This window comes from Enhydra lutris, unplaced genomic scaffold (assembly GCF_002288905.1).
Source record: "Enhydra lutris kenyoni isolate GAN:26980312 unplaced genomic scaffold, ASM228890v2 scaffoldscaffold1, whole genome shotgun sequence".
NCBI classification, from domain to species: domain Eukaryota; kingdom Metazoa; phylum Chordata; class Mammalia; order Carnivora; family Mustelidae; genus Enhydra; species Enhydra lutris.
Window position 1 is genome coordinate 11,572,050 of NW_019154085.1, and position 15,460 is coordinate 11,587,509.

Sequence of the window (15,460 nt, forward strand, 5' to 3'; positions counted from 1 at the left end):
AGATAAAAAGATGCTACAGTTTACTGTTCGAATGGTTTAGCAGTCCTTTAATCTCCTTGGATATATTTTCATTGTAAAAGAAACTCATTGTATCCTATATTAACTTTGAATGGAAAGAATTTCGGGTAATGTGATTGAGAAAAAAAAAAAAGTTTCACCAGGCTTGGTGTGGCAGGGGAGCAAAAACATCTGGGGGCAAGGGACACTAGCACAGGTGCACTGGAGGTCCTCTAGGCTCCCGTAAACTGCTCCACTTTCCAAAGTTTCTCTCTGATCCTTGCTTGCGAACAAAGATTCTCTGAAGGATTCATTCATCTGTCTTTGTTTTGGCTTTCTTTTTTAACTCTTACTGAAGAAGCAAGAGCTGACGGGGGAGGGGGGGGACGACACAAAACCCGCATCATTCAGAAGAGGAGGAACACAGTTAATCCTACAACGATGGAGAAGGGCAAAATTTGCCCTTAATAATAATGACTCCAAGAGCATATTAAGTCATATGTGCAGAAATTTTATTTCATGTTCATCCATGACCCAGTTATTTGTAACTCAAGTTTAGATCTCCAAATAAAGTTTCAACAATAATGCTCCTTGACACCTCTCTCCCTTTAGGAAGTGTGGTGGGGAGGTAAGATTACCAAGAAATACTTTATTCTCAGAATCCTGTCTAGTAAAACCAGACACTACCTTGCAGCCCCTGAGGCAGATCTTAACTTTGGGAGATAAGAACAAAAATAGGCCAGGGGTGGGACAGCCGCCTGAACTCCGAGTCCTCTCTCACTTATCACCCTAAAGGCTCAAACTGCGCTTAAAGCGGTAGGGAGAGGAGTTGGGTTCTGGTCTTCCAGGCCTGTCCCCAGACTGAGAGATCACAATCCAACCTCAAGTCGGATCTGAAGCTGCAGGATAAACTCCGTGTCTTCAATACGCCTCATTTATAGAAATGTGGTAGCAGGATCAAGTTGGCCAGGCCGTTTGCAAAACAGGATTTTTCAGGCACACAGGAGGTACAGTGTGGCTACTTGTCTAAACAAAGAGGCCTGAGCTACACCTGGGAACCAGGCCATAGCAAGCCTGACCCGCGGAACTCAATTCCCTGATGTCGGGAATGTCCAGTGGGAGTGAATGAGAGGCCTGCCTTTTCCTTCTCCAACATGGGCTGGAATGAGAGAGTCTCTTCGCTCCCTCACTGCCCACCCCATCCCTGAGCCTGACTTACAGCGAGTCCAAAATAAATGTTGGTGCAGTTTAACAAAATGTTAGTTCCAGCTAGACATTCATAACCACCATTAAGAGGTAATGTCAGCTCTGGGTTTTTCCCGTTACTTCCCCACTGAACGTGTCACACCACGGTAGCCCACTGCACTGCATTCAGCATCAACACAAGAGAAGAGCTTTCTAAGAAACAATCCACACGAGTGGACTCAGGAGCTCACTCCATGCTCTCCAGGGGAAGTCCGCCAGACCGCAGGGCTGCATGGGACCTCTGTGGACAGACACTGTTGGTTTATTATCAGGAAGGCATCGCAGTCTATTGGTGTAGGACTCAAGTGGCTAGCAGCACTGTGCTCTGGGACCGGACACATCCTGGAACCCTGGGGGTCTGATCCACAGTCCCACAGAGCCGGCACTGAAGGGCCACAACATCTTTTCTAAATCAGACCAACAAAAATGTTTACTGACCCAAAAATTAAAAAAAAAAAAAAAAAATTTTTTTTTAAAGATTTTACTTATTTATTTGTCAGAGAGAGAGAGCACAAGCAGGGGGAGCAGCAGGGAGAGGCAGAGGGAGAAGCTGGCTCTCCACCGAGCAGAGAGCCCTATGCGGAACTCCATCCCAGGCCCCTGGGATCATGACCTGAGCAAAAGGCAGCCACTTAACCAACTGAGCCACCCAGGCGTCCCCCCACTCGAAAAAAATTTGGAGTAGAATATGTAAGTTTGATGATCACAGAGGAGTTCAAACATGAAGTATCCCTTAGTTCAAACTAAATTTTTGAGGTTCTTTTCACAGTGGGTTATCAATGCATTTATGGAGTCTTGAGACTCAATGGCTTGTTAAAATAACTATACCATAATTCATTAATGCTAAGACTTCTTCTGCCTGTCATAATGTAAAATATTATTTTAGAGGCCTCTGAGAAGATAACTTTTCAGGTAGTGTTTAAGTGAGATGTAGGTGGTGCTGCCCTCATTCTTACTATCCTCTCTGGAAAATCTATTTGCAACTTAGAGTCCCAAAAGTCAGAAATAGAGTCAATAAAAACTATCTTTTTACCAACATTTGCTTTATCATCCCCAGTTTTGAGATTTGCCTAAATGTTATTTTATCTAATTTAACAATTAAAATAAAAAAATCCTTGATTGATTTCTCCAGTGTAGTGTTAAGGAAAGGTTAACTGTACTGAGGTTCACTAGCAAGAAATTAATAAAGGAATCAAGCACTCGGCTCTCAATAAGACAAGACTACCCAGATCTCTAGTGGGAATATTTCATAGCACAAGCATGTTTTCTTTGGGGAGTTTAACTCACCAAAATTATTAAAAATTGAGATCAAACACTGGTGCAAAGCCCCAAAGGAAATCATACTAGACTGGAGAGATTTTTATCAAATAAAAACCTGAAAAGGTGAAGTTTTTATAGTAAAAAATAAAAGGTTTTCTCCTTACAAAAGGAAATCCTACTCTCTATGTTTAGGGATAAAACAGCAAAACATGTAGGGATGTCTAATAGCTGTGTAAAAATCATCACTGTGAAGTGAATGCAGATTTCACAAAGCCGAGTTTAGATAAGCAGCTGTCACCACTATAAGCCACTCTCGTTGTGGTACCCAAAAATGCCTCCCCCCGGTAGGTAATAGCAAGCAAGCCCTTGAAGGGGCTGACACTAGAAGAAAAAGGAAAGAATAAGGAGAGAGCAAGAAAGTCAAAATCATAGTGTGTATTCTGCAGTTCCCTAAGGGTACACCGAGATCTCTGGATTGCAATACGTAGGATATTATTATTGTGACTGAGACGAGGTTAATAAAACCCAGCATACAGACTGGGGAAACTCAGGTCCCCACTGGTGGAATACTTCCCAGAAAAGATATTTTAAGTATATGTGTACCTGTGAAATTTACAGCAATTACTTAAAATAAGAAAAAGAGAACAGAGAAAACTCATTATTATTTTTTCACTTTATGATTCTTTAGACATCCCCTTTGTAATGTATGTAATTTCCAAGAGAATGTTAAATTTAATATTTAGAAAAACCTAAAGAGATCACTTAAGCTACAGCACATAAATCCACTGAAAATCTTATTTTCATCCTTAATGCTATCCAAAGGATACCATCCAGCCATAGGAGGAATGTTATTCCCCTTTTAACTATCTTTGAAAATTGTCACCAAAGCCTAAAGTGATTTATTTGTTTCGGGGGAGGGGAGGGGGAGAAGGATGAAAAATCTTCATCAGGAAGATAATACAAGTTTCTACCTTCATTAAAGCAAAAGACCCTGGAAGAATACCGCACCGCACCTTTTTAAATCTGGGGTAATCTCAGATATGAAACAACTCAATCTCCAAGATTCCACCTCTAGATTCCCTGGATTCCGGATTTCTTTAACTCTCAAATTAACTTCTGAGCCCCCAAATCAAGCATATCAATGTAGTTTCACCCCCAAAGGGCCAGTTTCAAAACAGATCTAATCTCACCCGCTCAACACAAAATAACAGAAAAGACAAGACTAAGACTCTCAAACTCCGCATTCAATGAGAAAGGGTTCCTTTTGGGGTGAACTGAGGTTCAGATGTGTGGGTGAGCTCCTGTGTGACCGCGGTGCCTTGCCCATCACGGAGAAAGTGGCCCCTTCCTCTTCTTGCCATCGCTGTCTGCATCTCTGCCAAGATGATGGAAGAAACTATACCTCACAGTTTTCGTGCACATAAATGCATCTATTTTGTTAAGAGAAGTAGGACTGACAAAGGGATATGTTTTCAAAGAGGGAGCCTGTGTTTATTACATATCTGAGAGGCCGACGGCAAGAAAGACTTGGTGAGTTGTATCAAAGAGAGAAGAGAGCTGCACCTCCGAGGTTTTCCTCGGGTAAAGAGAACTGTCTCCCTCAAACTTGCTTTCAAGCTATACATCAATCTTCAATATAATTATGTTTGACAGAATATAAGCTCTTGGCAGTTAACGTGTTTACAATAAATGTTTAGTTTGGGTACATGGACTGTATTTCAGTTTTATAAATATCAAACACAAACCTACAACAGTCCCATTATGGGGCTGAGAATTATTCTGCTATAAGTCTTTTTATTGGGGGGCCAAGGGAATTACTTTGCAGCTTGTTTTCCACTAACCACTTGGAACAGTGAAAAAAGAGGTACATTTATACCCTGACCTTGTGCTAATTGGAATTCTATACATTTCCATGGGAGAGCTTACAGTATCAACCCTGAACACGCAGGTCGCCTCCCTCCCACCCACGGTTTTGCCATGGTGGCAAAAAAAATACACGTGCAACAATGGTTATTACCAAAGTCGTGGCATTTTCGCACAGCTCTCATTCTCAAAGTCTCCTGGGAGCTAACGGCCATTTGTGACAGCAATGGCAGGCCTTCAATGGTACGCTCTAGTTTTGGGGGGTTTATAAGTTAGCTATAAAAATGTGCTTAAGGCTCAAACTTACTATATGAACGTGCCTGTAAATAGAGTGAGTCTTGCTGAATGTTACCTGGAGATTCATTTGAAAAGGGGGAAAAAAAGGGGGGGAGGTCACCTTAGTTACTCTTGTAAAGTACCTTTACTTGGGTCTTAAATGTGTATAACTTACTTTGAGAGAATAATATGCTCTTCTTATACCCCCTTATACCCCCTCAATAATAAAGCGTGTTAAGTCTAATACTACACCTGCCACCCCTATAGCACAAAATCTTGTCTGAACAGAGACTGAGAAGCTGAACACTGCACAAAGCCTCATGAGTACCCTGGCCTAGCTCCACTCTGCTCCTTGAGCACTTTTCTCCCCACATGCACCCTCACTAGTGTTTGGAATGCCTTCTGGTTTTCAGAGGAGGACAATTCGCCAGTGCAGGGCTGGTTTCCTCACTTGTTTTTAATTTCACAATTAACTTGTAATCACATATCTGCATAATATTTCAACTCCAACATAGTATTAACATACAGAAAAGATCATTCTTAATTTTCCAAAATACTTCTGGGGTACTGTCACTTTATTATTTAAATAATAAATTCCAACTTCCTTCCCTCTGATCAAGGTTATAATTTCAGGTGATGTAAAATAATTTTTTTATCTCTCACCTTCTAATAAAGAAGATAAGAAATTGATTTGTAAGTCTCGTGGGTCATCAAATTTGATTTTATTTAAAATTTTACCACATGAATTTCATACATGAGAGAGAGAAGAAAAATATTTTCATTGCATTATCAGCCTCACAGGTCTTGTTAATATCAAAAGCACCAGTTTACAACGTGAACTAATGGAAAATTGTTAAATTCACCTAAAATAATCAATCCTTTTTTTCCCCTCTTAATTTAAATAAGCCCTTTTAAGACTCTGACTATTTAACTGCTATTTACTTGGGGAAAGGGAGACATGGAGAAGGTGACTGCATGAAAAGAAAAAAAAAACAAAAACACTTTTTTTAATTGTACAACAAAAATTCCCTCCAAGGCAAAACGACATTATGCCAAGTTCCACCCAGAATTAATGTTTAGGTTTAAATTATAAAGTCCAGAAAAAAACGGAACCACTAATAGACCCTTAAAGCTCGTGGCATTCGTCACTGCTGTTAGGTTATGTAAATGTTAAAACTGAAAACCCTTTGCTGACAAAAGTATTTTAATGAAGGTGCTATTAAGTAGACTCTCTGAACTTATTTAAAAAAAAAGGCTTTTGAGCTGTTTGATATAAATTCCACTCTAACGGGGATTATCCTTGGGACAGTTCTGGGATTACGAGGCCTCGGCCAGTAAGCGTTGACTGCCTATCTTTTTCCTTTCGCTTTACCATTCTCAGAAAGATTTTTAAATATTGAACCCAAGAAAATTCTTAGCTACAGATCAAAGAAATATTGTTCTCTAACTCTGTCAACAGAGTCGAACTTTGGGCTCCAAATGTTCCGATGGCCAACATTATTTGTGGCTTCGTATCCCCACAACAGGCAGGCATTAAGGCCACCGGCTGGCTAGCTCCACTGTCATCAAAGTGGCCAGGAGCTCACAGTTTCTATGGACAGAGTAAGAAATATAGCCCAGAGTGAAAGAAAACTAGCCACTGATTTTGGCCGCTGCCGGCCGGCTCACTCCAAGTTGCTGAAAGCTCCACTCCTGGGGAATGAGTTCTGGAGGCTCAGCAGCGGAAAGGATTATGGATTTAATAATGGCTCCAGTGGCTTCCAAGGGAGGCCAGAGCCTATGCATCCCAAGTGACAGTCTCTGTGACCTGAGGGACTGTCAGTGAGGAGCACACATGGAAACTCCCCCAACCCCATGTGTGCAGAGAAGAAATAAGGGTGCTCATGATTCACCTTCAACTTTCTCTCCCCCCTTCAGCCTGGTTATGACTTCAGAGAAGAAAGAACAGCAGGCCCAGGGATCACACCTAACCTCTACTCGGGAGAGTTTATAGTAAGAGAAATATGTGTTACTTTTGTCTTGCATTTACACAGGTTTAAAAAAAAAAAAAAAAAAAGAGGTATTTATACCTGAGGTAGAATTTAAGAAAATTTGATTTCCTTTCTCAAACATCATAGGAAGACAAAATCAATGAGCACTTTTAATTGTCTCCTGAGCAACCAACTCCCAGGGGCTCCTCTCCCAACTTCCCAGGGAGGATCAAGAACCAAATGGTCTCTCCCCCAAAACAGATTTTAGCTAATAAACACAACAAAGTAAGCGAAAAGCATTTCAGTTATTCTGCATCCTCTCCAAGACTAAAAATGTGTACATTGTGTGACAGGTCCACCTCATTTTTCTTAATGATGTTTTTATTATTCTTTCACTCAATTAAAGCAGAAATGGATATTGCATCTTCTGACTGTATAATTGTTATTGTAATCTGTTTTCGATCACTGCTTGGGAAATAGGTCCAAAACAACATAAACTCTCCACTGCCTCAGAAGGCAAGTCATTTTCTTTTACTACGACACTTAAAGAGACATTTATCATGCTGCTCTGTTAGCATCTTTGGATTATGATAAAAGAAGTTCTTTTTTTTTTTTTTTTTTAAGATTTTTATTTATTTATTTGACAGAGAGATCACAAGCAGGCAGAGAGGCAGGCAGAGAGAGAGGAGGAAGCAGGTTCCCCGCTGAGCAGAGAGCCCGATGCGGGGCTCAATCCCAGAACTCTGAGATCATGACCTGAGCCGAAGGCAGCGGCTTAACCCACTGAGCCACCCAGGCGCCCCTATGATAAAAGAAGTTCTTGTTCTGTTAACCAAAAAAATATAATATTTTGAAAACACTGCCATTTAAGGAGTTTTGATAGGAATGCTTTTTCCTAATAAGCTACGAATTTTGCTTTTCCTCATACATACAAATAACTGGAACAAATGCAATAAAAATATGTGATTTTAATATGGGGAATAATCAAGAAATTTGAAAATCAATCATATTCAGTTATAAAAGAACTGATACACTTGCTTTCTAACCAAATACAAAAACAAGTTAAAAAAAAAAACTCTTTTGAAGAAAGAAAAAGATATCTCTTTTGTGAAATGTGCTGCTGGGCACATTTCAGTAACTGTGCCACCATCAGTGGGCACCAGTTACTGTGGTACGAAATGCCTACTTTTTTTAAGTAGTAGCTTGCAGTGTTTCCCCTGAACTTTTTAATTTCTGTTGTTACGTTAAATGCTATCACTTAATAACCCTCTGTGCTAAGACAGAACTCCAGTCCAATGATAAGACAACTAGTTAAGGAAAGAGCCAAATTTGCCTTATACCGTGAGCAACTAAAATGGAAATCTAGTTCCCCCAGAGTTTTCCTAATGTGTCATAACCACAAATAAGGAACATTCTTACTACAACACGGCTGCCATAATTTGCTGATAACTTTATTGCAAGGTTCAAATTCTTAAAATTTCTATTAAAACTTTTTTTTCATTTTAAGCATTTGCCAAACTAGTAACTACAATATTCACTAGTTTATTTTTAAAGTTTTAAAGGTACATACATCAATGAAAAATGGAAAAAATACATCCCATAAACCCCACTGCCATAATTATATATCTAAGGCACATTTATTCTATATTAGGTCATTTTTACCTAGTTCTCAAAAAATCTATAATAAGTAAAACTTTGCAAATGAGAAGAAAAGATACAAGTTGTAGAAGACCATTTCTGATGTAGTCTTTCACTTCATTATACTGATTTTGCCACAATTTTAAAATCACTTGCTACTAAACAGCAAAACAATCCTGCTAATTGAAAACAAAAAAATTACACAGATAGAGTTCCTTGCTTTGGAAAACTCCAGCATGGAACATTTTTACATAAACACTGCGTAGTGTGAGGTGCTCATAGGGCTTATTTCATGTAAAAGAAGAAAATAAATGTTTGGCTGATCACTGTCAATAAGGGAACCAATGTGACTTCAGAAAATGGAAAAGAACACACTCTAGAGGCTACGTCTGTGCTTTTTTGGAAATCTGTAAGTACTCAACTGGCTTTTGTTTTAACTCATACCTCAATTCCACTCAGGGCCGTCTACTTGGACTTTGAAATATCTATCACATTACCCGTAAGTAGTAGGATGATGAATCCTTTGTATATAAAAATCCATTTTTAACACATAGACATTTTCAAACCTCTATCGCACTTTAAAATAAAAGGAATTCACAACTCTCTTTACTGGCACCCTAAATTAATGCTGGACAGCAGTGGTGATTGGAAGTGAGAAAGGCCCCACATAATCAAAGTCAGCAGAGGGAAATCACTCATTTTAAAATCACTATAAAGAAAAGAATGGAAGCTAAAAGGCAAACTCTCTTCATTTTTCGAGCTAAGCATAAAGGTCTTCTACTTGAAACTATTTTCACTTCTTTCTTTCTTTCTTTCCTTCCTTCCTTCCTTCCTTCTTTCTTTCTTTCTTCCAAAATAATGAGTTAAAATGTATGGGTTAGATCCAATATTTCACTGCTGTTCTTATTCTTGGGGGTGGGGGGGACGGTACTGCCAAAGCTTCTGAAAAGAGTTTGGGCTGCTAATTTTCCGTTCACAAAATCTAAATTCCCCTTATGCATCTCACACAACTCATGAAATAATATGAAACAGTATTATATCACTGCAAATTGAGACATTTTTATCAAAATAAAGAGCGATGATGCCAACATTTCATTTGTCATTTCCCACTTGTCACTTTTCACTGACAAACTGTTACACATACAACTTTTGTCAAATGCTCCATCTTTAAATATGTTCCAAAATGCCACTGTACCTCAGCATTCATATAAGGATGATAACAAAAAGTACTGCTACCACACCTTAGTTACATAGGTTTTTTAAAAAGCCTACTTATTAGATAAGAGAATATAAAGGACTTTTTATTAATTTACAGGCTATGTAGGATAAAGTTTGGCTTTCTGAAATAAGACAAATTATGAACATATTTTATGCACCTAATGTGAGATTATTAATTATAAGAAACTTTTTTAATGGTGAAGAAATGGATCATTTTTATCTCAGCAGAAACCTAAACACTCTAAAAAGACCTCAAAAAATAATACAATTTGGAATTCATCTAGCCCTGTTAATGTCTTTTTTATATATGCATAAAGTCTCCACACTGAATTCTCTTTAAAAAAAAAATAAATAAAGGTTTTAAACTATTGAAGTAGAACCACCGAACTTGACAGCTTATCAGATATACCAAATAATTACCCTGTCTTGCCTAGAATAAAACTGACTTCCATACTCTTAAAATAACTCGAATTCATATCCCTACATCTTTAAAAAATATAATAATATATATATACAACATATCTAAGATATATAGACTGATTGTACTAGTCACAACCCCCTGGGAAAGGATTATATTGCTTATTTTCTACAGGGGTTAAAAAACAGATGCCTGAAGGGACATCTATGTATTCCAACACACATACACACACATTTCACTGCAGATGATCTTGAATATATAATGGTCAGTGGGTTTCTGTTGATGGAACACAAGGCTTCCAAAATTACTTGAAACATCAAATTATGCTCAGGACTTTGAGGGGCGGATACCCTATGTTCTGTTTAATGTGTATGTTCCATTGCATATATTTTTTTTAACCAAGTATATCTTTATTTTAATAACAGGCCAAGGACTAAAAAACACTTTAGAGAAGGGCTATTTTTCTACCTCAGCAAAACTACAGAGGACATGCTAGATTGTTGGATGACCCCAAAGCCTAAGTTCATTCTATTTAAAAGATCTTAAACCTTTAAAAGAAAGAAAGAATGTAAAAGAGAAACACAAACTTTTCTCTTTTGAAATAATAACATTGAGTCCTCCCTATAAGTATGGTGGGGTTCATCCTTGGCTAAAATGAATTTAATGAGTTTTTGTCATTTTACCCAGGTTGACAATATGTTTCTAAATTTCCAAGCATTTTATACATTTTAATATGTCAATATGATTACTCTTTCATATCTGCACTCCTTTCAAAAAGTAAAATGTCTCCCTACAACTGCTAATATGGTGACTGCACCTGACCTGACTGTATTTCTTTTAATCTAAAAGGAAATGTTCCACATGTAGACAATTAAACTAACTGTTGTTGTAGACAATGTTCAGCTCTAAATGAGGCCCTGCCCAACAATCGTGATCACATTTGCTTCCCTATTTGAATACATCAGTGTGTATTGCATAATGATTTTTTTTCCCCTTCTAACAAGACAGTTATGTTCTTCAAAGGGCTGCCTATTAGCAAGAAGAATAGGCCTACTTTGGGTCAACTAGTTTATAAGATAACTTTAACAGGCAATTTCTCAACAAAATTGAATCATTATTTTAAAAACAAATTCTTAAAAAAAAAAAAAAGCAAACTTTTTTCAAAAACAGCAAATATCCCTAAAAGATATTCCCAGTTTTCAAACATTTTCTCCTAAAATATAGAACATTTAACACCAAAAAATTATCAAAATTCATAGGAAAATGAAAAATATCAAAAAGATTTCTGATGTTTAATGCCTCCCATCAGCAAATACACCATCTGGTATACTCAAGCGCTGTTCATTCAGTTTAAATAAAGCTGTCTGAAAGTTCTTCTTTAAGCCAAACATTTAAAAATGAAAATGCTTGTGTTAACAATGAATGAAGCACAATAATTTATTGCTGTTAAAGCACAACTGGCCAGAGCCTTTCAGCAGTCCAGGAGGAAAGCAGAATGCCTTGCTTCCTCTGGAAACTTGACTGGCATTACTTTCATTTTAGGGTGTACGTTTTGTGGCTGAAGCATCACACACAGCAGAACATTTTAGGTACTTCTGTTAATGGTGGTAAAAGGGATCATCTGATTCTTATTTTCGTCATCTTTAATAATCTTCTCTTTTTCTAAATCTTCAAATAGATCTGTAAGTTTTAATCAACAATTTCACAAATATAAATTTCCCCACCATTAATCATCCTTTCTCAAAATCCTTATGGAGTGAATTACTAGCTGAGAGGGGACGCCAATTCTAGTAAGTGAATGTTACCCAGCAGGGATATAAAGCTGTCAACACCACCGTGCTCTTGCTTGCTCTAAACTCTCTCCCAGCCTTCATATGTTTTTTAAAGAGATATTAGCCTTTTTTTTTTTTTCCTGGGGACCTTCTATAAAAGCTGACTGTCATACACATCTGAGCACTTATTTTATTACACACATGCTTTAAAACACACTACTTAGATAAGAACAAAAACATCTGAGAAAAGTGTTGTAAAGACAAAGCACAACTGATCTACTTTCTAATTGTTTTCTAAAGCTAACCACATTATAAACAACGCACTAACTTTTAAGTCCCCTATTAAAACGCAACCTTGAAGACTGTGATAGTGTATCTACCATCTCAACTAGTTAAATCCAGACACTAAAATAATTTCTTTTTTTTCTTAACACATTCTCATCAAAAACATACCAAACTATCTCTCTAAAAATGTGAAATAATGGAAGCAGAATTTACTATTGCAACCAATGTATTTAGAAACATTTATTCCCCTCACTGCTTATCAAAAATAGTAAGATAAATTGCCATGTTATTGGGCAACCAATTAACTTAATGATCTTCCCTATTTTTAGGGGGAAAGCTTTTAAGAAAAAGCATCACTAAAGATTAACGAATACACCCTCCCAAATTTCAAGCTCTATTTTTAAAACATAAATTATTATAACCATTTTTACAACACTGACAAGATTATAATATATCTGAAAATGGCAATAAATGATAGTTATAAATGTTTTGTAGTTGTCTATGCTTATTATATTGCTTTATAAAGAAACTTAGAGAAAGAAAGGAGGGGAGAGAAATATAATCTATTTTATATTTACTCTATGTTCCAAAAAAATCTTTCAATTACAAAGAACTGCTAACTAGAAATGTATTTTAAACATTCTTTTAAAATTTAAAAAGTGTATTTTGTAAAAGGCTTTGCTTTTCTCTAACCTATACACATTATTAAAAGTTATAAAGAAATGGAATTATTTCCATCTCAAGGTACATTAGGAAACTATATAAACTTAAACCCCAAAACCAATATTAACATTCAATGAAAAACTTTACACTATCAAAATATTATGTTCTAAGTTGTTATAAAGTTTTCTAAATTAAAATCATTCCAAATAATCTATTGTGCTATATAGACCAAAATCCTCCTTTAAAAAAATATTTTAAAACCCACCACATGTAAACTCTTTTAACCACTTTATTATTAAGTATTATACATAGTACTTATTGAGACAAACTAATGACATCTATTTTCAGTTTGGAAAGCAACTAATAAGACCTTTGATATTACTAAATTAAAGTTCAGAAAAAATGACTAAAGAAGCTTGTTGAAACAAACCCATTATTCTTCCTGAAGACTTAATTTTGCTTTATGTCAAATTTATAATAAGTGGTCAAATGTAAATCATAGTCTCAGAAAATAAGAAACGTAACCACTATTTTACGGAAAAGGTATCCCTGGTCAACGAAATTGATATGCTATACGGAAAAAACAAAAAAAAAACACTTGTTTTAAGAAATCACAGTTGTTAACAATTACGTTCTGAAATGTAATTTAGTGGATTTTAGTAGGTCTTCAGAAAGAAACCAAAATTTCAAGTCCAAGTTTTTTTCTATGCGCATAAGGCCACTTGGAGAACACATCTCCTCCAAAGATTTCCCAGTTTTTCAATCAAATAGTATCAGCGCTTATACCACCTTACACTTGCTTCTATCATATTTGCTATATATTTCTCTTTCATATATGCAGACACTTAAAGATGTTACAAGAAGTCTGAAGTTATTGTTCTGCTGTCAAGATAACACATAATACCACTTTTAGAAAGTGGGTTGCACTATCAAGTTTTCTTTTGCTTCATTAAAGTCTATCTTTAAGTCCATGATATCTTAAAAGATATGTAAGCCACACTGTATAACCAAATAATTTTTTAAAGCTTTAAAAATTGTGAGAATGAGTATTTCTGGAGGGAGAGGAGTAAGATAAGGAACTAAGGCAAACCATTCTGAATGTCGACCATGAAGAAATAATAATAGCAGACCAAGTAAAAATAGAAACATGTTATTTTATAAAACGTCTGTTTTAACTCTTTAAAAGGGCACAGACATTTAGACTTAAGTCTGTACTTTGAAATACATACTATGGCTATTTAGAACATGGGGTTGGAGCTTATCATTAAGTTTTGCCATGGTTTTGCATCATTTCAGGCAGGCCAATATAAAGAATTATGTTAAATTAGCTACTGCTGAAAATATTAGGGGGGAAAAAAACCTCTAAAAGTAAAAAAAAGATTTATACTAATGATTGATCTCAAACACAAAAAACTGAATGCCATGTCGAATTGTGCATTTTATATGTAGAAAACAACCAAGCAAATGGCATAAGCCTCAAAATATTTTAATAATGTTTACATTATGTATCTTTATTTTGTAAAATTTTTTCCCTAATCACTTTAAAGGGAAGTGGTGTCTAAATAGTAAAATCTACAAAAGCTTTTCTTTAAATAATATTAAATTCTTGGGAAGGTAAACCAGCATGTAGCCATTAAGACCACTTTGCTATTTTTACCTGTTGTGCTATGACACACATGTAACAAAGTTACAAACGCATATGACTTTAAAATTCATAGAAAACGGTGACCTTAAAACCTCTAAGGGCCTGACAGATTCATAATGATTCCTTATTTCCCACTTGCAATGTGGCAGGAAATATTCCCAGTTGTTACTAATTTATCTCGAAGCACTGTCCTAACGACAAAGTAACACCAACACTCTTGCTCCCGTGCATTAGAAACTAGTCCACAAAAGCGATCGCACCTAAACTTCATCTCTACAACAGACACTCTGAGGCAAAGCAAAAGAGTTAAATCACTAAAAAGCTCTCTAGGAAAATCTAGAAACAGTTAGCTGGCTGTGACATAAACCTGCCAACACCTCAGCACACAGTGGCAAAGTGCCCAAAAAATGCCACCCTCTGGGTAAACCACTTTCTTGTTTTAACTCTAGATGAAGCTACCAGTTGCAGATGAGAGGCGACGGGGGCATTATTTGGCAACCTGGAATTCACTTCCTGTAATCCTACACCGCGACAGCGCCTAATCAACCTGAACCCTGACACCCGGGCCATTATCGCCGGGCCGCGGGGCTGCGCGCGCCTCCCCGCTCCGGGCTGTTACCTCCCACGGCCTTGGCCACGGCGCCGTTGGGCCTCCCGCGGGCTCCCATGGGGCTGCCGTTCTGCTCCAGCCGGGCCACCTTCACCGGGGGAGGCCCCTTGACGTCGGGGCTGCCGCTCCGCCGGTCGGGGCTGTCCCGCAGACACGGGCTCTCGCTCCGCCGCTCCATGCTGCTCCGACTCGGAGACAAAGTTCCCACCGGCAGGTCGCAATAAAACGCGCAGGGACCTAGGGAGGGGGCGGGGGGTAGGGAAGGGGGAGGGAGAAAAAAGAGGGAAAACCGCTCACACACGTGATAGACGTTCAGGCCAGTGGCAGAGCGCTGCACCACAGCCACACAAACTTCCTCCCACGCTGCCTGAGGGGCCCGAGCCGGGAAGCGGGTCCCCACCTTACACTGGGCGGCCCCAAGGAAGCTCGAGGAGCTGCGACACTGCCCAGTCCTTCTCCAGGAGTCAGCACTCGGCGACGGCCAGCAGGCCAGCGCCCAGGGGCGCCCAGAAGTGGCCCATTCATTGGGACAGGGTTGGCATAAGCCGACCTCGGAGGAGACAGCCTCGCCGTGTTGGGGTCAGGGTTGCGGAAGAAGTG

General features: G+C 38.0%; 1 protein-coding gene across 1 annotated transcript in view; it reads right to left on the bottom strand.

The window, feature by feature from the left end:
- Positions 1-15,089, bottom strand: part of LOC111144313 (SATB homeobox 2) — a 180,328-nt gene extending 165,239 nt beyond the window's left edge. The window contains exon 1 of the mRNA XM_022498554.1: positions 14,870-15,089. Coding sequence (XP_022354262.1) covers positions 14,870-15,038 — 169 coding nt within the window. The 5' untranslated portion in view covers positions 15,039-15,089. The remainder of the gene's footprint in view (positions 1-14,869) is intronic.
- Positions 15,090-15,460: the final 371 nt, after the last annotated feature.